A 25,406-nucleotide genomic window follows, 5' to 3' on the forward strand; every position below is an offset into this window, starting at 1 on the left:
AGAATAAACTTTTGGAGCATTAAATTCTGGAGGACAGAGACCTGGGCGAGGTGGTTTGGATACAAATGAGACATGGTCTGACAGTGCGAACAACACGAACAGGCAGGGACGGCGCCATGTTTTCTCACTTTTACCCTGCCTGTCCATGTTATTTTTTTTTTTTTTTATTGTTTTTTGGTGCGCTACAGGAAAATAGGCAGACACTGCTTGGACCCATAGCCAGCGGCTAGTAAAGGGTCCAATGGAAAAAGTTCATAGGTTGCAGGCACCCAATCGTCAAAGTTAGAGACATCAGAAGTAGTAACTTTACAATAAACATAACAAAGTTAGTTATCGCTTATACATTCGTAAAACTACCAATGAAGAGAAGAAAATATAAACTAAAACCTCACAAATCAAACAAAAGCGCGTAGAACTTATACAAGAAATAAAGCAAAGAAAGATGAATGCATAATGTCACCACACTATAACAATACATAATGTCACATGTCGCGGAGAAATAACGCATCAGATACAATACAGGTATACGTAGAGGTTACATGGGTAATACCAGGCGAACAATGTAAGGTTACAGTAGGCAAATGCAAGTATGGACTCAAAGTGTTTCATTCATTTTAAGGTAGTATTCTTTTATTGCAATGGAAAAATTCTTGGCAAGCTTTACGTCACAGGGTAGAGAATTCCAGATTTTGACGCCCGTAAACTGCAGCATACGCTCACCATAAACGTTTCTTTTTATGGGTAAATTAAAATTTCCGTAAGTGTGGCTTCGGGTTGTACGTGACGGGATGTTAAATATAGATATATCTGTTAGACCATGTCTCATTTGCACTAAATTCTCAGATGGCCAAGATCGCAAAATTCAATGGCACTTGGAAACATGGTCAAGGTGCCATGATGGTGTCCTTCAGCGCTTGCTGGCTACACAACTCCATACAATTCTTACAGCTGCTGAGCTGCAATGCCACCATCTACAGAAATGCATTGTCCAAAAAATGCCATGCTGCAACTAAAAAGAGAGCACCTGAGCTGTTAATTTGATGGGGACTATGAGACCTACTGCAGTTTCGTGAATTCAATGACGTAATTAGCATGCATGGGACCACATCAAGCACGTCACATGCTGTTTCAGCTACAGAAGCATGACCAAGGAGCCTAATTTGTTTCCTGCCCCAGTGAAACAAAGCTGCTGAAGAAAATGAAGCAAGCAGTAGAATGGCAAGACATAGGTGGCTTCATCGTGACCTCAAAAATATAGTACTAGGTTCCTTTTAAGACAATCTCATAACGAGCCCCTCATGTCCCTGTATTTGTTTGCTGGCCCAATATGTTAGTTTATTTTGTGTTTGTTGTGAAAAATCGGGCGGCTTCCACAAAGGTATACTCCACTTTCAGAGATATCCTTCAGTGCCCTCATACTGCTTTAAATACTGCACTATAGGATCTAGGCAAACATTAGCTGCATAGCAAGTTACTAGTGCAGACTCGGGGATAATTTGTGCATCCTCTTTCACTTAAGCACGAACTTGCTGCCTTCCAGTGCACCAGTGATCTGCACTCCATCTTTCACAATAGCCGTCTTATTATATTTTGTGATGCTGAACTTTCATGCTATTTCAATCTTCAAAAGACAGCTGACACAAATTTCAATCATTACATTGGCCTTCTCACGAAGCTCCAGTGGCTTTTTTCTAAATGGCTAGTTCACTGGCCATTGTGGCAACACAGCGCGCACAAAAGCGAAACAATGTGTAACTCAATGCAAAATCATGGCATAAGGCATGGCTAGAGGCAGCAGCACTGCCATGATAATGCAGTCACGCGACCCCCACTAGAAAATGGCATTAGCCGTTTTTTTCCTTCCATAATTTGTTCTCTTCATCTCTTTCTGCGGTAGCAGCCACTTTTCAGGTCGTTTTCGGCTCCGCTGGAGGCTGCTTGCGGTAGAGGCCTACACAGAAAACGCATAACTGTCCTTTTCTGAAGCGAAACCTTCACTGCATCATGTGAAGCCAAGGTCGTCGTGCGGAGCCAGAGTCGCTACTGTGCATGCGCTGTAACCATGGCAACCAGCTGCGCCGTTCCATAGATGTTCCGCCACTGTGCTCGCTAGAGAGGAGAAGGTGGGTAGTGGCATCCCAGCAGGTATGCACACCAACGCAGAGAGTAGAAAGGTAGTTTACGTACTATGCATGCACGCGCCGCAGCGGAGACCTGACCAAGTGCAGCAGGAAAGCGTCTGTTGGCATTGCATGTCCAAGGCACGAAAGTGGGTTCTGCCTAGAACGCCGGTGAATTTTTATTCGTTCAACAGATTGCTGGTTGTGTTTGATGCAACGATCAGTTACCCGCAGCCAAATCTTTCGCTCCACATTCGGTTCAGCAGCTTTGAACCCCTTTATTTTTTTTTCCCCTATGCTCTGCTTCCTCCCTGTTCGAGATTGCGGACCAGTGTAATGGATTCACAAGTATGTGAATGCTAAAGTAGGGAAAACAACGCAGTATGTGCTCGGCGTAGCTGAGGCACCCTAGTCTCACTATCAATCGGCGTCTTGACTACCCGCAGCGTTGTCACTCTGCACCAGCAGGAAAGGGGAACCACACAGGTGCATGCAGTCTCCAGAAGCAGGTGTGCAGGTATCATGGGAGGCCGGAGAATTACCCTGTGTCCAGCTAATCTCTCCCTTGTTCAGCCAGCAACACAAATCTAATGCAGGGGCAAAAGGCACATGTGGTGTAGGGAAAGCACCTGCACTTTTAGCTTCGCAGAAGCAGATTTCCAGTGCCGATCCTGCATTTCCGTTCGTCGCTTGTGCCAAAATAAACTTTCATTTTTATCATTTTATTGCTTCCTTTCCTTGGAAGGGCTGCTAAGACACTCAAGCACAGCTGCATTGGTGAGCAGCGGTCAACCGTGAAAGCTCACTTTCACCGATTAGCGTATGCGAAGTGCTTATCTTAAGTAGATTGTTTTTTGTTTTTTTTTGCATTCACTATATGAGAGGTGAAACAAATGTCCTCCCACTGTTTATTTTATTCTAGAGTTAATCCTAATGGGAGTCTACTATGCATGGGAGAAAAATTTAATGTTTTTGAACTTGAAAATAGCCTTAGATACCTATGCGCCACAAAATAGCCAATGCTGGCCTGTTGCATGACCAGTAGACCTAGTGAATACGCACAGCTCGTGAGTACAGTTTTGGTGAATGTGGAAAAGAACTGACAAGTTTTAGCGAAATAAAATGGCAGTAAAGTGTAGTTCTTGAATAATGAAATGAAATCGACAACCAATTAGTTTCAGAACATGCATACATTGAACAGGAAGTGCCAGTATTGTCAGTCTGCCGTGCAATACTGAAACTGGTTGGCAGCTGTTGTCGGCATCACTTACAGGCAACAAATAGGTTGTTTTAATTGTTTTACACAACTGCGAAGCCTATTTCTAAATACAATGATTTAAAATCACATAAATCAAAGAAAATTCAATTTGTGGGAAGCACCGATCGTACGCAGCCTCAACAATGTTAACTCCGCTATCAAGTGCTTTCTAGATGTGGATTCGCACACATCGGTGATGCTTCCAGATTTCTCGTATTGTGGAAGATAAGTAAGGCAGCAGACAAAAGAATATTGATACAAGGAGAGCTCAGACTGCATTTTATGCCATGCAATCAGCAGTATCCGTTTGTTCACAGCCAGTAAAAGAAACAGTAGTGCCAGGGTCCAGCCATCATTGGCGCATTCCTTGGAAAATATGCGCAGTCAGTAAATGCTGAATGGTGCACTGCGCTCTTGGAGCACTCACTCAGCAAATTCACAAGGTATATTTACTAGATAAGCAGCGGATAAAGGCAGGCAGCAGATATTGAAATCAATTCCACGGGAAACGGAGCAGTCATGCAGTGCAGCTGCAGATAAAGGGTTGAATAAAAACAGCAACAATATTTTGTTGAAGCAGACAGCAAGGCATCATGCAAGTGTTCTAGCTGATTGCTGCCTGGCTGCCCCAATCTTGATGACGCTCCACCGACGACGCCATAGGCAGGCCATTGGTGTGCCGTCAATGTTGCCTTAGTGTGCCAAGGGCAAAGACAGTGCATAAAATGCCTTTGCCAATGGTCTGCCAAACGAGATAAGCTCGGTGTGACCACTGCTTTAGCAGAGTGATCATGCGCCAAGTACAGTACAACCTTGTTAATTCGAAGTCATCACGACCGCGTCGTCGCTATCGTCGCTGTCATCGCGCATGTTCGTACCAGCAGTGATCTCACTCTCCAAGTCAGAGTAGCCAGTCTGCTCTTTGCTCTCAATGTTGATATACTCGGCGAAGCCGACTGCGTTGGACTCATCCTCTGCGCAGAGCGCATTGATGCGATCGCAATACTCGCAATTGTGGACAACGTCGAGAGGGGCACGCCATGCCTTTTGGCCAACTCGGTCTTCGAACAAGCGCTCTTGCCTGCTTTCTGGATCAAGCAGAACTTCTGCTGCAGCGTTAAAGTCTTGTACTTTGGCATTTCTGCACTGCTACGGTCACAAAGCTAGCACTTCTGCACAGTCCCGCCCAAAAAAACGGCACAGTAGCCGACCCCTAACCACAGCGCACAACACAAAGAAATGGCGCAGGCGAGACCGGTGCGGCGGTGGTGGTGGCGTACTTGCAGCATCGGAGGCACGGGGGAAGAGTGGGCGAAGCACACCAAGGGATGGAGTGGGGGCGAGGTCAGGTGATAAAAACCGGTATGCCCGCCGTGTTGCAGTGAAGCACGTCTTCTCCTCTGCAGGCGCGTGTTTCGGCGGTGCGCGAGGCGCACTGTGGACCGATTTTTGTGCAGAGAGTGCTCCGGCTGGGGCGCTTCGCCTATAAATCATCACCATTACTATGTAGCTTTGCCTCGCGGCTCCGTAGGGCCGTCGTTTCGCCTGGTTTGCGGCGAAACATAGATCAGGCATTGCCGCATAGCAGTCCAAATTTTCGAATTAACCGGGCTGGCGCAGGCCGCCTGTTCGAATTATCCGGCCAAATTTACATTGGAAAATACGGGACCGCAGAAAACCTTCGAATTATCTGGGATTTCGAATTAACCGAGTTCGAATTATCAAGGTTGTACTGTATCGAGTAAGTACGAACTGCAGTGACATTTTCGTTTGCACACTGTAATTTTTGCACTGAGAAAGATATATGTAGGCAGGAGAAAAGCAAATAGACTTGCAACTCATCTGACGGGCATTATAAATGTGCTCTGTCAAGCTATAAATTTCATTCACAGCAATTTTGAGTCATTTAAATGCTGCATACTAGTTTTTACACCGAAAGTCTGCTCCAATGATGAGACACTCATTAGCACTACCCTCATCCTTCCTACAATCGCCAAGTGGAAGACGCAAATTCTATTTGAAAACTAGCTAAGTGCTAGAACACATTCTCACTTCAGCTAATAAGACGACAGCAAAACGTTTAGACGCTGATACTGCCTGCAATATGGGGGCAACTGGCAGGTTCTGTGGCAGCTCACCCTATGTGAAACCCCAGCAGGAGTTTCATGAAAGAAGCAGCGCTGAAGATTCTGACCATGCATGAACAGTGCAGGTAAACTGTAGAAGCTTGGAAACTTCCAATCACATCACAATGCTTGTTGTCATGAGCTTTGTAGGCAGGAAAGTAAAATAAAAAATACAGTGAGACAAAAGCTCCGAGAATGCACACCTTGCGGAATCCCTTGGTCCTGTTGGCACCTGACCCATGGATGAGAACTGGATGGAAGAAGACGGTGTCACCAGCCTCCATTTCCAAGTAGACACGCTTGTCAAACACGCTGTCCGCCAGGCCTTTAACTCCGTGGTACATCTTGTTCACACCACCCTAGTAAACAGGAAAAAAGAATTGCATAGGTTTAACGCGGCTAAACCTAGAATAATGTGCAAAAGCATTAGTTTGGAGTAATTTGTTGACAGCTAATAGAGATAGCTAATTTCGTCACTGTCTTCTTGCCTGCTGTCGTTCATGGTGCTTGGTGCGGTGTACCTCAGCCACCAACAACTACAGCTAAGGGCCAGGCTCGCTATCCGTTTCAAAGCAGACTCATCATCTGAGTTACCACATGTCACATACACCACTGCTGACATCACACATGTCTTTAATGTAAGTAAACACAAAGACAAGTAACTTTAAGACAGGTGAAGTCAGAGAAACTGCCGATCCAATAAGTGCCTGGCTATGTCACCTGCCAACCTGCCAGAGGCATCCTCAAAAGGTCAAAGTCTGAGGCTTCACAGATCCCCCGTTTTTCTGATTAACCCTGCAAAGTTATGCTTTAGCACCGAAAATTCCCATGAACACCTGATTACATTATGTATGTCAGGTAACATCACTTACTACACTGAGAATTATCTGACTGACCACGCATTTTTTTTCCTCCAAAGAGGTTTCTAATGTTATTGCATTACAAATAGATGAAAGAAACTGAGCTGTTGTGAGATGTACAGACACGTCCTTCAGTTTGTCCCTGCCACATACTGCATAGTTTTCATATACACAAGGTATACACATTATAGGTAAACCTAAACATAGCAAAGTTGAAGGGGCACACACTTTCACATGTCAACAGGTTTACATACTTGTGTACGGAGCACAACATAGCTGGCAGTGCCGGCACTGTGGGAGCCACGAACATGCGCAATTAGTACCCACCATACAGCTGAACATACATAAACTTAATATGTTAGCCTTGTCACTCATTTCTTCCCAGGGCTTGCATGGACTTGCTTGCTGGCTGGGCTTTCCTGCTTTTGGCGTTACCATGTTGTACTTTCTTCTTTCACAGCCATAGTGAACAGGTAACACTGATTTCTTTACATTTCTGAAGCGAAACCTGTGTCGAGAATGTGTTTACAATGCATTTATACTGTGTTTTCATTGAATATACCCGACAAGGCATAACATAATACAGCAAGTCTATCATTCTTCAGTCGGCAGCATATCCGATTTTCAGAGAAGAGAGCGGCAGTATAAAACCAGACTGGCCGTCCAGATGAATTAATGACTACAACATTGCAACTAGGGTGGAAGAACACAAAGGACAGAGACAAAAGGAACCGACGGGACAGCATGCTAGTGTCCCACACACCATGAATACACACTAACTAGCCCAACTGTCTTCCATGATCCAGATGAATGCACCATGCAGCTGAACATGTGCTTAGTGAACTGTTCGACAGAGATGGTTAAGTGCGATGGTCTCAACCTGCCACATCAACGTGCTACGGAGACGATGGGAAGTGTTACGGATAAATATCGCCAGTTCAAAATGGCCAGTGGGCTTTACTGGAAGTTCATTTTACCTCGTGAGAAGTAGTAAAAATGAGACATCGAACGTGCAGGCTTCTATGGGAGCCTTCAAGGGCAATGGCTATTCCTTCAATATAGTATTTATTAGTTAGCTATAAACCGTATCACTATGGCGAGCTATTGTTAACACCTGCCACTGCTGTATGGAGCTGAGTGAAGTGTTCTGTGACAAGGTGAGATGGCAGCAGAGATGCACCAGATAATTTTTGAACAAAGCAACAAAGACGAGGATGCAAACTCAATAACACAATACATATGTAAGTAACCAATAATTTGTAAAAGCAGGACACGACAAAAAAATTTGATAAGTGTGAAGTACAGTGCAATGAAAGCAAAGGAACAATGTCAAGAGAATGCCTGGGCAGTGTGGAAATGCATAATTGGAACTTGTTACATGTTTGCTATTCTCGGATGCTTATTTCATGCAGTAAAGGCAGGCACTATGCATGTGGGGGCACCTCAACCATTACAACACTGCGGCGGGGTGGTGCAACGGTTAGGGTGCTTGACAGTTGTGCCCAAGAATATGGGATCGAATTCTAGGCATGGCGGCCGGTTTTCGATGGAGGCGAAAAGCAAGGTGCCCATGTGCTGTATGATGTCAGTGCACATTAAAGAACCCCAAGTGGTCTAGATTTCTAGAGCCCACCACTATGGCCTCTCATTGCCTGAGTCGCTTTGGGACGTTAAACCTCATAAGCCAAGCAATTCTAAAAGCTGCTCAGAGATTCACTGCTCTCAGGTGCTTAATTAGTGTGCCAAAAAACAAGCACTACAAGCAGACAGTATGAAAGACAATAACTAAATAAATATACAAGATATTATGCTGGAATGTTCTCAATGCTCAGATTTATGCAGTATCGTCACAAATGGCAAATTTCTCAGGGGTTTGCGAAAACATTAACTCTGTGCTTGTTGGCTATATATGATAAAGGCATGTACGGACACAAAATAACCAAGGAAAAATGTTAGCACGAAGCTTCGTGTTTAACAGCTGAAGAAAGCTCTGAACCCCACTGACACATTTCTCTATACTCTACCACACAGCAGGTTTCTTGCTTGCTATCCAGTGGCAAAGGGTGAAAATAATGGTACACTCTACTGACACAGTTTCAGCAGAATAAAACTAGATTACTTCAGGCTCATACAAGTTCCCTACTCTTGATGAAGTGAGTAATGACATGACCTTTACAGCATGCTGGCCTGCAGTCCTAACAGGCCAGCTGCAATAAAAAATTTTATTCCATAAAAGGAGTATTTTCTAGTAGTACGTCAAGACAGAGCACTAACAACAAAATAAGGTATTCGTAATAAAAGTGAATGTGCCAATGAGTGCTCTTCAAAACCGCGAAGAAAAGAAAAGCCATTACAAACAGCCAGAAATGACGTAAAAGCAGGCACAATTAGAACCTCAGGAGCTGTAGCTATGATATTTGGGCAGCTTGCTGCAACTTGCAGAGACCTCAGTGCTTGGGCATGCATTATGTTTGGGTACTACGAGTGACACGAACGCCGACTGCATAAATTTACCACACTGAGAATCAATGCCAATCTTGAATACTTTTATTTATTTGCACAATGTTTTTCCTCTTCCAAAAATGCATGCGGTGCACAGATTCTTGTCCCTCGTAAGCGATAGTGTCCCAACTGCTACACAGCAGTTCAGCATGGCAATCACGCCTGAAATGATAAAAACGTCACCACTCTAGCAAACTTGGGCCTGCCTAACCACATTACAGCCTCGGTCCTTTTGCTGCACGATGTTTTAGTGCATTCGGCAATGAGCTCATCTTGAGGACGGCTCTCGAGTGTGCATTCCTACATCATATGAATCCGGTAAGTAGCTTAACTCCGTGACATGCTGCAAAGTGTGCGTGCCATCTGCTACACAGCTTTTGAAATGTTTGTAACTATAAAACTAGTTTCCTAGGCAGCATAAAACTTGACTGGAATTTCGTTCTGATTATTTTTACCGAGCACATTAGAAGGCACTGTAGGATCTTGCTGGCCTCTGACCGAATGAACATGGCATGTGTAAAGCCAACTCCTTGAAACAGCTAACCATCCACCAAGAAAAAATATGGTGGAGTGACATACCTCCCATTCGGGGTAGCCATGCTCCATCAGCTCTCCATGATGTGATCCGGGGATAGCCACAAGGCAGCCGTTCTCACGGGTCACCTTTTCCATCGCTGTCCACGCACACACAATGCGGTCTGCTGGCCGGAACGGAAAGTAATACAGGTCCTGGTGCAGCGGGTGCCGTGACGTCAGAGCACCTGCACAAAGGGACAAGTTAGCAGCTCAGTTCCAACACAAACTATGGGACAGTGGCAACAACAGCAAAAAAAAGGTGAGCTCACTTTAGAAACTGATAAACAATACCTCCTTTATTTTTTTTTCGGTGAAGAAGAGTTGGTTATTTGGTGTGCCATTAATTACTGAGCAGTGCATCAGACAGACAGAAGACGGAAAGCCAGGAGCAGGCACACAATGCTTGTTGTCCCAGGTGTTCTGTCTATTGTTCGTCTGGTGCACTGCTCTTACATAAAATTTCTCATCACTCTAAAACCAGCACTTTTCTCATTGCACACTGCTCAACATTGCCCGGCTGTGCCAAGCTGACTGAAATATACAGCCCATTCTGTCTCCCCTGTCACCTGAAAGGAAGGAGTGATTGAGCGGTGTCACAATCACTAGGCTGCACTCAATCCGTTGTGACCACCTTTATAGGACCCTAACTAGGATCACCATCCTGGAGATAACATGAAATCACATGTTTAGAAACAGGTTTCTCACTAGCGCAATGATTACTTTTGAAATCATAAATGCTAAAAGCTAAAAGAAAAAAAAACAAAAAAAGATGCTAAAAGAAATGCTAAAAGCTCCTCTGTACTGTCTGATGTCAGTACACAGCACTGAAGAACCCAGCAGGTCTTAATTAATTTAGGCTAACCAATACAGCGTACCTCATAGCCTGGGTCACTACATGATGTTAAACTACACACAACACATAACATGCATCCGTAAAATAGCGGGCTAGTTGGTGCATATTTGCAATAAAGCCAGACCAGCTTGCAGACGCATACAAGAAGAAATAAACAAAGCATGTTGAACTAGCAACTGAATTAATGTAGAAAAAAAAAACATTGCCATTTTACTAATGAGGCTATCGCATAAGCATGACCAAAACAAAAACATAAACTATACCATGTGTAACTTATAGGTAAAAGAAGTAGTTTAAGCTGTAACTAAACACAGGGAAGAGACAGGAATATAAGAGAGTGGCAGCAAAAGCAACTTAACTACGTCCTAGCTGAAATCAAGAGGCATGGACAGGGAGTATAATACGAAGAGAAGATAAGTAATGCTCCCAGAGAGTAATGAACTAGATTCCAAGAGCAGGAAAGTGCAGCAGGGGCGGTAGAAAAACCAAATGGCCTACCCAAACAGATTCATGAGCCCAGCCAGCTGACCTACGATTCTCTATGGATCCAAAAAGGACGCCCAATTGGACCTATTGGTTTCTTCTTTTTTGAAAAGGAAATGTAAAGCTCACCAGTATCCGGTGGCTTATTGATGAGCATGGTGTGCACTGCAGTCAGGTTGGGCCCACAGAACGAGCAGGCATAGTCCAAGATCTGGAAGGGGAAAAAAAGCATGTTATCTTTGGGCCCACAGAACGAGCTGGCATAGTCCAAGATCTGGAGGGGGAAAAAAGCATGTTATCTACGCCACATGCACACCTCAATGGCTTCAGGTATTACACTCCCCCCCTTCCCATCGTATCAACTGTGCAACAACCACAGAATGAATACACAAGAACCGGCTGTGAACCCAACTACTGCTAGTGAGCACAGATGAGTGGGACTGCAATAAGGTACAGCAATGCGACGGTAATTCTGCGGACAGCATAACTGCACCCTGCTGAAGGCAACTGCCTGCTGTCCTGCAGTAATAAACAAGATGGCAAATGAAAAAAAATCCTCAAAATGAAAACGAAGAAAGACAGTACTAAGGTGCCTAACACATTCAGTAAAAGTACTAAAATGGCAGTGCAACAAAGGCAACCTCTAAATTTAGTGATACCAGCCAATTAAATGCATTTGCAAAAACCCAGAGGCAATCATTGCAACTGATGAGGAGGGTCATGAACAAAGAAACACACAAGAGAAGCAGGAAAAGGCAAATCAAAACGGGGGTGCATAAGCTTTGTGATCCCGTGCAATCAATTTTGGTTGAAGTTAATTCACTAGCATCATTGACAATTTTATTTACGTGTTGTTCATTTAGTTGAAAATGGATACAGTGGCTATAAATTCTCCTCTGTGGTAACAGTTCTGAGCTTTTCAATCTCTTAGACGTGGCCTTAAAAGTCACAGTGCTGCCGTGTTTTACGCAAAAACCGCTTACTAATGCCAATGCATTACAGCTGCACCCTCCTCTCCACTATTCTCATCAAATCAAGCTTATCGCATCACATTAGAGTTTGTTATATAAACCAGAGCTTTTGGATCATACCAGTTGAGAACCTCCGCTTAAAAAAGTGACCAGTTTTTGCATGCATTTTTCGGATGCCTATGAATTGTCACGCCATCTAGAAGCGGTCAATAGAAGCTTTCTGTTATTGCCATCATTGCCTTCTTGGAAATCACTTTTTTCTTTCTTCTTTTCTCTCTTAACTTTAACTCTATGGCTGTCATCTCTAAGAATTTTTGCTACTGCAGTCTTCAACTGATTTTATTTTTCACGTAGTTGTGCATTTATTAACAATCTGGAAGTTAGCAACTTAGATGCAGTTTACTTTAATGGCTGCGGGCATCGCTACTACTCGTATACACCTGAATTTTGATCAATCAAAACCGCTTTTTTTTTTTATACATGGGCCCAATGGGAAGTTTCACAACTGGTAGTATTAATGAGCTCTGATATAAACTACACACAAAGAGGTCCCTGAGTCAGGAACTGTACTGAGATTTTTCACTGCCTCGTCCTCACCATGCCTCCATCACAGTGCCCTTTTCTTTTCCTTCTTTCATTCCTTCAATAATCCTTTCCCTCATGGTGCAGTTGAGGCATCTACCAAAAAGTAAGACAGCCACTCCTCAAACTGCCAATGCCGTCAGGTTTTGCCCATAATCATCTTAATGGAACACATTAAAATCCTTTCTAACGCCAGAATTAAATGCTTTGGTTTTAAATGTCAGCATAAGTGACCTCTTTACTGACCTGTGGCAAGGTGCAGTAGCTGAACAGCACGTCATCCATGTACAGCTCCTGCAGCTTGTTGACCACATACTCGCTATGGTCTGCCTCCCTCTTGGTGATGTCCTTCATCACCACCAGCCCAGGCACCTTTACCTTTCCGTCAGCAATCTCCTGGAACCGTGTCCTGGATGCAGTGAATAGCAGACATCATCAAAAACACAACCAGTAGATTAGGCCTACTTCCAGACAAAAGCCTCTGCTGATTTCCTAAAATACCTCCTATATCAGCTCTACCCACCCTCTCCCAACAAGCTTCCCAATTTAACTTCTCTACCAAACAATTGGTTATCCCCCGCTACACCACCTGTTGTTTGAAGGCTACTCCATTAGTTTATGGAGTATCAACACTAACTTTGGTCACTTGTTTTATTCTGTGCAGTTCTGCATAAGATGTTAGAATACATGAATTAATATGGACCACAAAATAATGAGTATAATAAAGCCCCATTAATTCAAAGTCACGGGAACCATGCAAAATAATCAAATTGCCCAGTTTTCAAACAAACCAGCAAAGCCAAATAATAGCAACCTCGGAAAAAAAATAGCCGTGATAGCATTAATAGTTCCTATCCGAAGCTCCCTTTGTGGGTCCTCATTTGCATACATGCACTTTACATCTCGCTTAATCGCTAATCTCTTTAATTCATGCTTCTGTTTTCTCACACACACTCATTGGCATACAGCCATATGCTATCCCATTTTGTGAAAGACCACCTGACATAGAAATAAAGCCGTGCTGTAAGCCTGTTCATATGGCTTACATATGAACATGCATGTGAGGCTTAGAAGTACCGGCCCTGATTCTGGATCCAAGGATGCCAGAGGGTTCCATCTCCATCTCACCCTCCCACCTCAAAAGCGGTCTCGTTACATCCCACAAACCACCAACTAATCATTGCCTAGCGGTCTCGTTACATCCCACAAACCACCAACTAATCATTGCCTAGCCACATAACCTGTCAACTATTACCTGCCAGAGGCATGCTCATGATTCTTCACTCACAACACCAATCCAATACATGCCATGTTTTCTAGCAAATCGAGGCCTTTAACTCCATCGCATTAAAACTTTGTTGCGAAAATGCACTACCTCTATTGGATTTCCATTACAACTACATTGTATATCACTGCATATAAATGTACAAAGTGTATATACTTAACTTGTGGCTTTTGCTGCCCAGGAGAAAAGGAGGTGCTTTGATTGGTGCCAACACTTTCATTAGACAATATTGTACCGTGCTCTGGTTTCTTGTGCCAGGAGTACTGGGGCTGGGGCGCTTCATATGCCAAGCATTGGCATCAAGTGGCAATGTTCTGCAGAGCCGCAAGCGTGTCCCAGTGCATGTTCTTGCCCTCCCCTCCACCCCTCCCCCCACCCACCCCCTTTCCTGGCAACCTCGGTACCTAAATGTTACTAAAACGTTACTTCCAGCTAGGGAAACACAGGCCAAGAGTGATGTCAATTCGAGCAGTGTAGTGAGGTTTTCTCACAAACACGGGTTTTCTTAACTTTATAGTGAGGTTTCTTTACGAGATTTAAAACGTGCCAGAAGAGACTAAAAAATCACAATCTATAATAATTATTATTAACACTGTGCACAAAGATGTATTACAAGGCTGCAGAGTTCTAAACCATCACAGATGACACAGCAATGCAAGCCTGTGCATTTTACACTGCCAAATGTGGTTGCAGGTGTGCCATTTTGGAGCTCAAGCTTGATAATGATGCTTGCCTTGCAACCTCGACCAGTCAAACTAAGAATGTACACGACACGTAGTACATACACTCATGAAAGAGAAAACCTGGTCAGATTAGGCCAGCCATACGCACTTGTAGGTTTCGAGGTCCCGCAAAGGAACCAGGTTGCGTATGACAATGAAGCCATTGTCTTCGTAGAAGCGCCGCTGCTCATCCGAAAGGCGACAGTTGTCCAGGGTGAACCGGAAGCCTCCTTTCAATTGGGCTGCTCCAATCTTCTTGTTCACCTCCTCCAGCTGCAAAAAGAGTTGAGGATGCAACACCACAACGTGGGCCAAGTGGGAGGATGTCATTATATGGAATACAGGAAAGCCACAGCCCCATGACTGGTTCAAAATAAGGTTTCAAGACTTGTTCTGCGACCAGGGGTTGCGAGGAAAGCCGAGGAAAAAGCTGCATAAACAGCCTGAGGGATCCTAGCTTCCTCTTTACAATGCAGCACTGACAACAACAAAAGTATGTTGGGTGGCAAGTTGATGAATGCCGCATGACAACCAGTGCACCATATTAAGTGCACCATATTAGGGCGAAAGCCTTTAATGGCTCATGCTGTTGTGGACAAAATGTGTCCCACTTTCGCGGCGGCTCTGATTGGCCAAGGCGGGATGACATCATAGAGGTCTCGACCAATCACAGAGTACTACCACAGTATGCGCGAATGCGTGCCTTATATGACCATATCAATCAATGATCAATTGCTAATTAATAACTGATTAATTAATTAAATTGCTAATATATGACTAATTAAGTAATGCATTAACTAGCCGTGACTAATTAATTAATTGATCAATTAATGCATAATTAATTAATTCTTAATTAGTACCGGGTGCACAGCAGAATGCGGCACTCAGGCTGTCGCCTTTCACTACTTTAGTCGCTAAAGTCCCTCGTACTTTTTTTTATGGAATTCCTTTCATTTTGTCAATCTATAACGATGCAGAAAGACACTGTACAACTTCTCAAAGCTTCAAAAGCCATAGGATCCTGAAAGGTCAATTTGTCATACACATTCTCTTTCCAGAGGTTCTTCACACCAGTCTTATATTGACAGCTCAAAACTGCAATTAGGGTTCGCTCTCCTCAGCCTGTTGAACAACATTCTATCCACTTTTCAACCAGGAAACTTGCAAATACTTAGTCGGTGTCACATTCATCTTGCCATTTAAATACTCCAAACACTGTTTCTTCAATTATTTAACACCCATTTCTGGTTCTATCTTTGAGTCGAGTGTGGCAAACATCCCAGTAGATACACGGCATTTCCATTTTGATGCACTCTTCTTATTGGCTTTGTTGCATAACGGCAAGAAGACAAGCATTTATGTAGGTGGATAGTAAGAAGCACTTACAATGTTCTTGTCTTCAAACATGCTGATGACGTTGGTCATGCCACCACCTTTCAAGTGGCCGACTATCGTTTTAAGGCGTTCCTGGGCCATGATACCTAGCAGTGAAAAAAAAAAGACAATGAGCATATTTGTTGCCACTGCTTCCAGGTATAATGTGGTGCTTCCAGGGCACCTTCAACGACCAGCTACCAACCATATTTCCACACAAATGACACTGTGCTACCCTTAGTTGTCCTTTGATGACGGAGTGTGGGCTGAGGCCAATAAAAGAGAGGTCTCTGCGTGCAACCCAACTGCATTGCAGGCAGTCCTTCAAAGACACACAGGCCTCTGTTGGCACCACCTCTGTACATACTACAGTGAAGACTGTGGGCAAGATAAATTAACAGACAGCAGGCAGCACTGTAAAACGGTGTATACACCGCATAAAAAACTGCCATATGACCATCACAGATATCAAGCTTCGACACAGACTGAAACTTGCTTGGGCAACTCTTTCACATGGCAAAAAGCAACTGCATGGTGGCACGTTCGTGAGCCTGTATATTGACTAACAAGCCAAGGCAGAACTGGGGGTTTTGCAGAATTGTGCACGCTGTGAGGTAGACCCAAAAGCTAAGCTACTCTTGATCTGGCTCAGCTTATCCTGTACACAGGTAGACCTGTGCATACTCTGATCATTGTGCAGCAGCCCAGCGTCCCTAATAACACAAGTGGACTAACCAGCCGGTTCCTGTACAGTAAACTTCATCTTCTTAAATTTAGCATCAGGTCATCAACAGCCAAATCCACAAGCTTTTTTTTCTCTTCACGGCTCGAATGGCTAAGGCTAATGCAATGAGCAAAATACAACCAGCGACACAGCACTCATTCAGTTTAGCAACCCCAGCGTGCGATTCTGCCCATTTTGATAGAGATAGAGTACACATGACACCTCTCCTTTCTTAGTAATGCCCTTTTCCGTCACACCAAGTTGTTTAGCACCTTGTGCATCACGACCACTGCTAATAGTTTCATCATGGCTACCAGATAGTCTGGTTATACAAGTCGCAAAGGGATTTTCTGCCCAAAGTAATAAGTGGCAGGCACAATCAATTTTTGAAGGTACGTGTGAACACATGTGCAATGCTTACCTCCTACCACTATGATGATAAGAAAGCAGCCTTATTGGAAACTGCTCGTGAAGTTAACCCTTCTCACTAAATGCTACTATTTGACTAACACCATTCCCACTTCAAGTAATTGATCAATTCGCTCTCGCCCTACCATCTGATCTGCTGACCATCATGGTTAACTCAGTCGCTAGAGCGACTGCCTCAGAAAGGCGGTAGTCCCAGGTTCGATCCCCAGACCAGGAAGAATTTTTCTTAACGAAGTTCTGAGAAATTTGAGCTTTCCTTTGTAGCCGTATGGCTGCACTTGGGTGGATGTCACTGAGTAATTATTCCCTTATCAAGACAACGCTAGTTGGAAAAGGTAACTGCAGCTAAGGACACATTTAGGTTACCTCACTGTCATCCTACTATTGAATGCACACTTCGTTCATAGATTGCAACATCATAAAAGTTAACAGTGCTGAAAACTTTGACATGTGCCAGTACTGCACTCTACACAGCAAAAGTACTACTAAACATGTGAGAACTTAACGACAGCCTTTGCCAAGGTTTCGAAAGAGCAAAAATAATGTACGCAACGCGGGGAAGGCAATTTTACACAGTTGCTGATGTGTTTTTCACACAAAAAATTTGGTTATGGCTTCCTCTTCGAATGAGATGCACAGAATGTCAGAAACAAGACAACACAAAAAAGAATGACCATGTCCCGTCATACAAAGCACGAAACCTACCAAGCCTAAATGTGGCCGCTGATCGACTCAGAGCGCAGGATCGTGCCAAGGCAAACCACATGGCAGAACCACCACCAAGACACCAGCCAGAGGCTCACGACAAAACTGCACTCTGTTCAGGAAAAGATGGTTGGTTGAAAGGTGTGCAGGGTTAGTAAGAAGATACCAGAATGTAGGCTAAGGGAGTGCAAGCATCAAATTTAGTAGTACATTGTTTTTCTTTTTTTTTTTATATATATAATGGCATTACAAAGAAGGAGATGGATAACCTAAGTTTCAATATTTAGTTAAGCAAAGGAAGTAATTGTGAATCATAGGATTTAACAATCCATTGCCACACATAGGGCACACTGTAGTGGAGGATGGCTCCTAATTAATGTAACATGCCCATATGCTTTTGTTCTGAAAGAGCCGGCACAGGCAACCATTTTGACACACTGCATAACTGCATAAAATTTAAGCTATGCTGCAGGAAGTTTCAAGGAATGAACCACACCTGCAAGGGTGCCACGGGAAGAGAAGGCAGCAGAGTAGGAGTTAGTTTAAGTCAATAAGAAAAATACTAACAAAGTATACATATAGCAAATGACATGCTGCACACTGAAAGAAAGGAAAGTGACAACAATGAACTCTAAAGTAGCGAAACAGGAATGTACAATTCATAACAATGCTAAAATCAAGCCTGAGGTTAGACGAGAATTCGACACCACATGTGCAGTATACAATACTGTTAGGTGAGTTCGAAGCGAGTTCGATCTGGTCTGCAGCCGAGGCATATCAAAGGAAGTAAAAAGCTAGGTGCCCATGTATATGCAATGTTAGTGCATGTTAAAGAACCCCAGGTGGTTGAGATTTCCAGGGCCCTCCACTAAGGAGCTTCTCATAGCCTGAGTCACTTTAGGACGTTAAACCCTATAAACCAAACCAAATCATTTCACAACTTTGTGGTGTAGGGGATGAGTGCACAAAGTCTGAAACACGCGTTGATATATATATATATATATATATATATATATATATATATATATATATATATATATATATATAAATTTTCATTTAATTTATGGACATGCCTTGGCTAATCGACTATCGTCAGAGGTTGCAGATAACTATCTTCGTAAAGGAGGGTTTGGATAAAATGCATGTCACATTAGATAGAACGCAATGAAGCTTCACACCATGACACAAGAGTACACTTGTTAAGATAGCACCTGATATATTCAATGAGTTTATAGTGGCTATGACCACTTGACTGTCAGACTGTAAACTGGTGCCTCACTTAAGTTCTAAGGGTACTAATTTCAAGAACGTTGAAAATTTTGACGTGTACCAATGCAGCACTCCAATATCTCTGCTAAATTCCAAAGCTACACACATCATCATGGTGATGACAACTGCTGTTGCGATGCTAACCGTGGAATACCAGAAAACTAGGTCACTGTATATACTGTCTGTGCATTGAATGAGGACTAGATCAGGCACACTACTTTTGAGATGCAGCTGCATGAACATATTTCCAAAATCAAATTAAACAGATATAGAATAAAAGGTGCCCTAAAGTGGTGGTGGTAACCATAAACCCAGTAAAATCAATCGGTAAATAACCGACTAAAGTTAAAATATGTTGCTCATTTTTTGCAGCTTATAGCAAGCCCGACCACTTAATGAATTTAGGGGATCAAGCTATATAATAAAGCACTTTGTAGTGTCTCCTCCCTTGTTGGGCCATATTTGCCGTCGTGCTGTGCGAATGAAAGCATGAAATACTCCCGCGCAGCTTGATTGGCACAATTTAACGTGCTCACTATTAACGAACATTGTGATAGGTTACCACACAAAACAGCTATATTTTTTTGCATCGTTCAATCTATCCACACATATGAAACCATTGTACATATGGAGTAAAATGGCTACAGCCATATGGATTTTTCTTTCATTCTCTCTCTCTCCAGATGCCTTGCCCTCGACCTAGGTGCGCGGTTACAACATGAAGGAAGCGGAAAGCGGGCGCATGCTTTGAGACGACAGAAGAGAAAATGAGATTGTTCGCCTGGCGCGTCCGAGAGCAACTGTGGCGAAACAATGCTCTGGGCATGCGAAAGGAAAAACGAGGGACACGAATAAAAAGCACCCATTAATTGTCCCAACCTCCCTCCCCGCCCAACCGTGCGGACGTCACATCGCTATTTGTACTACATTCAAGGAAACTTGAAGGAACATCTGAATAACCGCGCGCGCGCGCGCTAAGCACAATGCGCTGCGCATACATTCAGCACATCTTGAGCAAGGTACGTTAGCGGAAACTTTTGAATAACGAGAAATTATATGGAACGAGCCAGCGCTATAAGAGTTCAGCGCTCACATTCTGTTCAGCCTCGCGCGTCCACCCATCGGAACTCGAAAAGTTCTATGACGAAAATTGGCAACATGAAAAGCCTGAGTGCTTGACTCACTCTCACAGAGTAAACTCGTTCCGCGATATTTGAAGAACAAGAATGAGCTCCGCGGCAGCAACTTTCAAACAAACAAAAGTTAAAGACGTATTATTCCCTTTGACTCAGAGTGGTGGCAAAAGCCAGCTTGCATTAAAGTGGCTATTTCATATTTTTGCACACTTTCTTTCTTTTTCTTTTCTACTTTGAACCCTAACGTTCACTTTTCCTTAAATTTCAAGGCTACTTTTCATGTTCTAAGCGAACAGCTCTAACAAAACGAGTCAGTACGCAGCGAGATCGCGGGTTTAGGCAGAAAGCTAGGGCAAGAAGTTCTTTTTAGTCTGGGCCCAGGAACTTTCGTTTTCCTGATCAGACCCCTGACCGGGCCGCAGCATAGCTCTGCGGAAGTTTTCGATCCGCTAGCCTTTTGTCCTAGCAATGGTGCAGATCCGCACAGCCTATATGGAGTTAAATTAAGCCTGCAAATGCGACGACGTACGCACACGAATCTTAAAAGCTGCTCATACATAATCAGCAGAAAAATATGCCGGGAGGCTGGCCCAAAATCGGGCGGCGAGGGCCAAAAACGATGCTACAAAATGGAACAAAATTAATTTCAAACGCGACAGAAAAGCAGACTTGAATAATACGTAAGAGAACGCGACTTTAAGCATAAAGGATTCTTATAAATCCTGCTTGACAAAGCAGATCTTTGTCTTCCAGTTCCCGTGACATTCAGCTGAACCTGCCCCCGTGAAAGTAGACGTGACACCTTAATCGAATGACCTTTTCTTCCTGCAACAATATCAGTTAATTAACCTGCCAGCTGCTTGTACGCACTATCGCCGATCGCATCCGAGCTGATGGGAACTACCCACAGCCCATGCAGAGCGACCATGGATCACACTCCGTCTCCTATTATGCAGGCTAACGACGTAGTAAATGCACATGCCGATCGTGTCAGCGTGTCATTGACCCACCGACCTTGATCGCAAACAGAGCCACAAGTAGAAGCGGATAACTTGCCGGTTACGTCGCGAAGTGACAAATAAAGGAGGGTCTTACCAGCGGTGCGATGTGTCAGCGACTCGTTGACAAGAGATGTCGACCACTGCAGTTGCTTAGCACGTTGTTTGTCACACGCACGTCTGAACGTCTGGCCTACAGGCGTAGTGTGTGCGACTGTTCCTGTTGGCTACACTTACACAAGTGGCGACATCAAGGAAAAAAGGACGCTGAAGTCGAAATTGGGGTAGGGAAGTCTACGCGCTTTCGCGTCTCATGCCCGTGACGAGAGGGCAAATGTAAACAGCAAGCAGACGATAACGCTGATGATGATACCAATAATATTGAAACACAAGCGAATTTTGTTTTCGACTAATTTTGCATTTTTAATTATAATTTAATCTTAAGGACAGCGCAAACAAACGGCAACACTTTGCATCACTCTATTTTACACGCAAACACTACATACACTGAGGTCGACTCTGAACTGTAACGACGGTGGCGTCTTTTTACAGCGCGCCGTTGAACCAAAGCTGTTGGTGTCACGTGTCACAGCCGACGTGAGCCGGAAACGCTGAAGACGTGGTACACCTCGCTCCTCGCTCGGCTTGTGTGTCGTCGCCGGAGGCTGGCCTCGTCGTGGGCGCAACATGGCCGGTGCGAAGTTTCAGTACGACGAAAGCGGCGGCACTTTCTTCTACTTTCTGCTCTCGTTTCTCGCGCTGGTTGTGATCCCCTGCACCTACTACTTCTGGCCCAAGGAAGAGCGTGCCGCGGACGATAAGAAGGGCAGCAGCGGTGGCCGCCGCTCCTGCCGCTGCCCGCAGTGTCTAGACAAGACCCGGCGTCTGCGCGTCAACCAGCCGTGGCGCCGCACCAAGCAGAACGTCGTCCGCGTACTCATAGTGCTCGGCTGGGTGGCCATGGCGGCCACCGCGTACAAGGTGGCTCATCTAGAGCACGACTTCGTCAAGTGGGACCCGTACGAGATTCTCGAGATCGACCCGTCGTCGTCGGAACGGGCCATACGCAAGGCGTACCACAAGCTCAGCTTGGTCTACCACCCCGACAAGGACACTGGAGACGAGCAGAAGTTCATGATGATCGCCAAGGCATACGCCGCACTAACTGACGAAGAGGCGCGCAAAAACTGGGAGACATACGGCAACCCCGACGGTCCCGGGGCCACGTCGTTCGGCATCGCCCTGCCGTCGTGGATCGTCGAGAAGGAAAACTCACTCTGGGTGCTCGGTTTGTACGCGGCTGTCTTCATGATTGCGCTGCCCGTCGCTGTGGGCGTGTGGTGGTACCGCTCCGCCAAGTACGGCGAGGACCAAGTCTTGCTGGACACTTCGCATCTCTACCTCTACTTCATCAACAAGTGTCACCTGCTCATCCTGCGCCGAGTTATCATGGTCTTGGCCGCCTCTCTGGAGTTCGAGAAGAGCCACAATCCAGAAATAGTGCTTCGGCCGACAGACGACGTCGAGCTGCCGGCCCTCATCAAGATGCTGCCAAACTTCAACGAGAAGAACCGCGAGCGGCCCCTCTGCTACGAGTACAGCATCAAGGCGCGTGCGCTGCTCTATGCGCACATGCTTCGCATCCCACTGAGTCCCGGCCTGGACGAGGACAAGTGCTACATCCTGCGCAAGTGCCCCGCGCTTCTAGCCGAGTTCGTGCACTGCGCCTCGCAGCTGACCATGCTGGGCCTGGCCGGCAGGATTTCGAGGGTGCCCAGTCTCGATACGCTGGAAGCTGCCATGCGGCTGAGCGCACTGCTCGTGCAGGCCCAGTGGGAGCACAGCCACCCGTTCCTCCAGCTTCCGCACGTAACGGATGAATCACTGAAGCACTTGAGCGGCAAGCGCAGGTCAATCCGTAGCCTGCATCAGCTCTGCGCGCTTCCTGCCGCCGACAGGCGGGCGCTGTTCCGGAACCTCAGCGACGAACAGTACGAGGACATCCTCACTTGCCTCGAGAGAATGCCCCTCATTGAGCTTAGTGTGAGCACGGAGGTCTTGGACGACGAGGACGAAGGCGTCATCACGGCCGAGTCGATAGTGACCGTCACAGCGACGCTGACGAGGAGGCCCCTGCTGTCCAACGCGAAAGAAGAAAATGCACAACCGGAAGCAGAGGAGGCGTCCGGTGCCGAAGACACCGAAGCTGCAGCGGGAGATGGAGTCAAGGACAATTCGCCACATGTACGGGGCGGCGCCAACAACAAGCACAAGAGTTGGGAGAAGTCTCGCAAGAAAAAAGGCGGCAAGGGTGGCAAAGGGAAGAAGAAGAATGCTGTACAGGGAAAAGGCAAAAAGCAGCAGCCAGCAGCAACAGAAACAAAGGAGGAGGCGCATCCACAGCCAGTGCGGGAAGAGGAGCAGCACGAGGCGGCTGACAACGATGAAGACAGTGACTTTGATGACAGTGACGACGAAAGACACAGCGAGAAGCAGACGACGAGACAGCAGAGAAACAGTGTGACCAGCCAGAGCTCAGCACCAGCAGAGGAGGACGACGATTGGCAGAGCATCCAGCACAAGGTCTCCAAAAAGGACAAGAACCTTGAGAAAAAGTCCCGACGATCGCACAGCGTGCACTGTCCACTGTTCCCCGATGACAAGCAGGAATTCTGGTGGGTGTACTTGGTTGACAAGAAGCAGAGGAGCCTAGCCACAGTGCCCTTCTTGGTAACAAACTTGGTTGACACTGAGGAGGTGGTCCTCAAGTTTACAGCTCCGTCAAGAACGGGGATCTACCACTACACTCTACACGTACGCAGCGACTCATACCGCGACTTGGACGTCATGCAGAACCTCCGGCTCGATGTTAAGCCCGCACAGAAGGTGCAGGAAACTCATCCACAGTGGGACATCTCGGAAGATGAGGAAGACAGGGCTGATGAAGAGGACAGTGCGGTGGAGGACTCTGATTTGGCAGCAAGTGAGGGCTCTGATGATGACTGATGGAGCAATACAAAACTCATGGACTACTGGTGGTAATGACCCTAGCCTTTCCAGGAGTAAGCCTAACTGCACGGAAGGCTAAACTTCCAATGCTGAGAGGATTCACAAGCATATTTTTTTTTTAGTCAAGGCTGCTGCAGTTCTGAAAGACTGTACATGATGGAACCTGGAGCTGTACTTTGGTAGGCACTGCACAGTGATGGCTTTCAAATGAATGGTCCTGCTACACATCCAGGCTTGTGAGGCTTCTGTGAACAAGACAGTGCAGCTAGCACAGGCTGCCCTCTTGACAAAGGCATCCGTCGGCCCTTGGTACAAATGCACGGATTGGCTCGAACTTCTTGTTCTGAATTTCTTTTATAAATGCGAAGTCATGCCTTTGTTTTAATTTGTGTAAGTATTCTCCCCTAATGGCGGAGTTATTTGCTGCTCTAGGTCAATGATTTTTTAGGGGCATAGGAGAAGGGTGTGGTTAAAATATTGCCGAGCGGTGGAACTATCTTATTTAACTAAGTCTCGAAGCTTCCGAGGTAACTTCGATCTCAGCCCTGTTGGGTTAGCAGTGAAGTGTCACAGGCAATGGCCATGTTGGTAGAGGGGGGCCAGTATGCACATTTCTTGAAGCATGTGCATGCAGCCTGCTTTTGAAATGCTGCTTGAAAGAACAGATATGCATAAAAAACCGTCGGCATTATTTTTCTATTAAAAGTCATTTTTCAAAAGTAGCCTATATGTCATTCCACATGGCTGGCCTGTTGTTCTGCCGTGCATGTGCTTTTTGTGCTCTTACATCATACCAGATGTCATTGTAGATCATGGATAAAATCTACTAAAGATTATAATAATTACTGATACCTACTGAAAGTTGCTGGATAGAAGAAAAAGGCATTGCATCTGGTGTGCTTTGCAAGCGGTGCATGCTTTGCACTCTGATCCGCAGATAGGCGAGAGTGATTTTCCCAAGCAGCTTCACAGATGAGCCCTGGTTTTCACTCCCAGTCTACGCATTACACAAGTCTTATCATAACCACAATAGGAACATGGTGTTCGTGACAGGGATCAACCTATCGGGGTTGTGGTAGCAGCAGCAGCCACTGGGATTGGCTGTGGTACAGGGGGTGATCTGGTAGGATTTGAAACGAGGCCCACATTTGCGAATTCTTGGCGGACAACAGCCTGTATCATAGCTATTGTTGCCTCTGCAGGAGGTGACGTACGTGTAACAGGAGTTAAGGCCTCGATTCCCCTGCGGACGATGGTAGTGAGGGTATTCTGACTTGAAGGCTGCTGTAACGTGGGCAAATCGTCACATGAGGATGTAGTTGCCGTGTTGGGAAGGCGCTCAAACCGATGTACGATGCGGCGCTGCTTGGCCTGTTCGAAACGGTGACAGACTTGCAGGACTGAGTCTACCGTAGAGCAGTCTT

The 25,406-nt window shown here is 45.3% G+C and overlaps 2 protein-coding genes across 3 annotated transcripts in view; one reads left to right on the top strand and one right to left on the bottom strand.

Moving 5' to 3' along the window:
* Window positions 1-21,333, bottom strand: part of LOC146178163 (putative phytanoyl-CoA dioxygenase) — a 26,717-nt gene extending 5,384 nt beyond the window's left edge. The window contains exons 1-8 of one of the 2 annotated variants that reach the window (XM_084577985.1): window positions 21,071-21,333; window positions 17,571-17,682; window positions 15,725-15,819; window positions 14,448-14,611; window positions 12,578-12,740; window positions 10,908-10,989; window positions 9,446-9,627; window positions 5,708-5,863 (exon numbers count right to left, since the gene is read on the bottom strand). In XM_084577985.1, coding sequence (XP_084434111.1) covers window positions 5,708-5,863; window positions 9,446-9,627; window positions 10,908-10,989; window positions 12,578-12,740; window positions 14,448-14,611; window positions 15,725-15,819; window positions 17,571-17,631 — 903 coding nt within the window. In that variant the 5' untranslated portion in view covers window positions 17,632-17,682; window positions 21,071-21,333. The remainder of the gene's footprint in view (window positions 1-5,707; window positions 5,864-9,445; window positions 9,628-10,907; window positions 10,990-12,577; window positions 12,741-14,447; window positions 14,612-15,724; window positions 15,820-17,570; window positions 17,683-21,070) is intronic. The other variant, XM_084577986.1, reaches the window with a different exon arrangement.
* Window positions 21,334-21,543: 210 nt separating this feature from the next.
* Window positions 21,544-24,833, top strand: Sec63 (translocation protein Sec63). The gene has a single exon (XM_084577983.1). It carries the CDS (start codon window positions 21,661-21,663, stop codon window positions 23,977-23,979), a length of 2,319 nt encoding a protein of 772 aa, XP_084434109.1. The 5' UTR covers window positions 21,544-21,660; the 3' UTR covers window positions 23,980-24,833.
* The last annotated feature ends 573 nt before the right edge of the window (window positions 24,834-25,406 follow it).

This window comes from Amblyomma maculatum, chromosome 9, assembly GCF_055883805.1.
Source record: "Amblyomma maculatum isolate TAMU_Amacu chromosome 9, ASM5588380v1, whole genome shotgun sequence".
Classification (NCBI taxonomy): Eukaryota; Metazoa; Arthropoda; class Arachnida; order Ixodida; family Ixodidae; genus Amblyomma; species Amblyomma maculatum.

Bases quoted from the DNA above. Each gene is read 5' to 3' on its own strand.
- Sec63 (XM_084577983.1), top strand. From the start codon at position 21,661: ATGGCCGGTGCGAAGTTTCAGTACGACGAAAGCGGCGGCACTTTCTTC.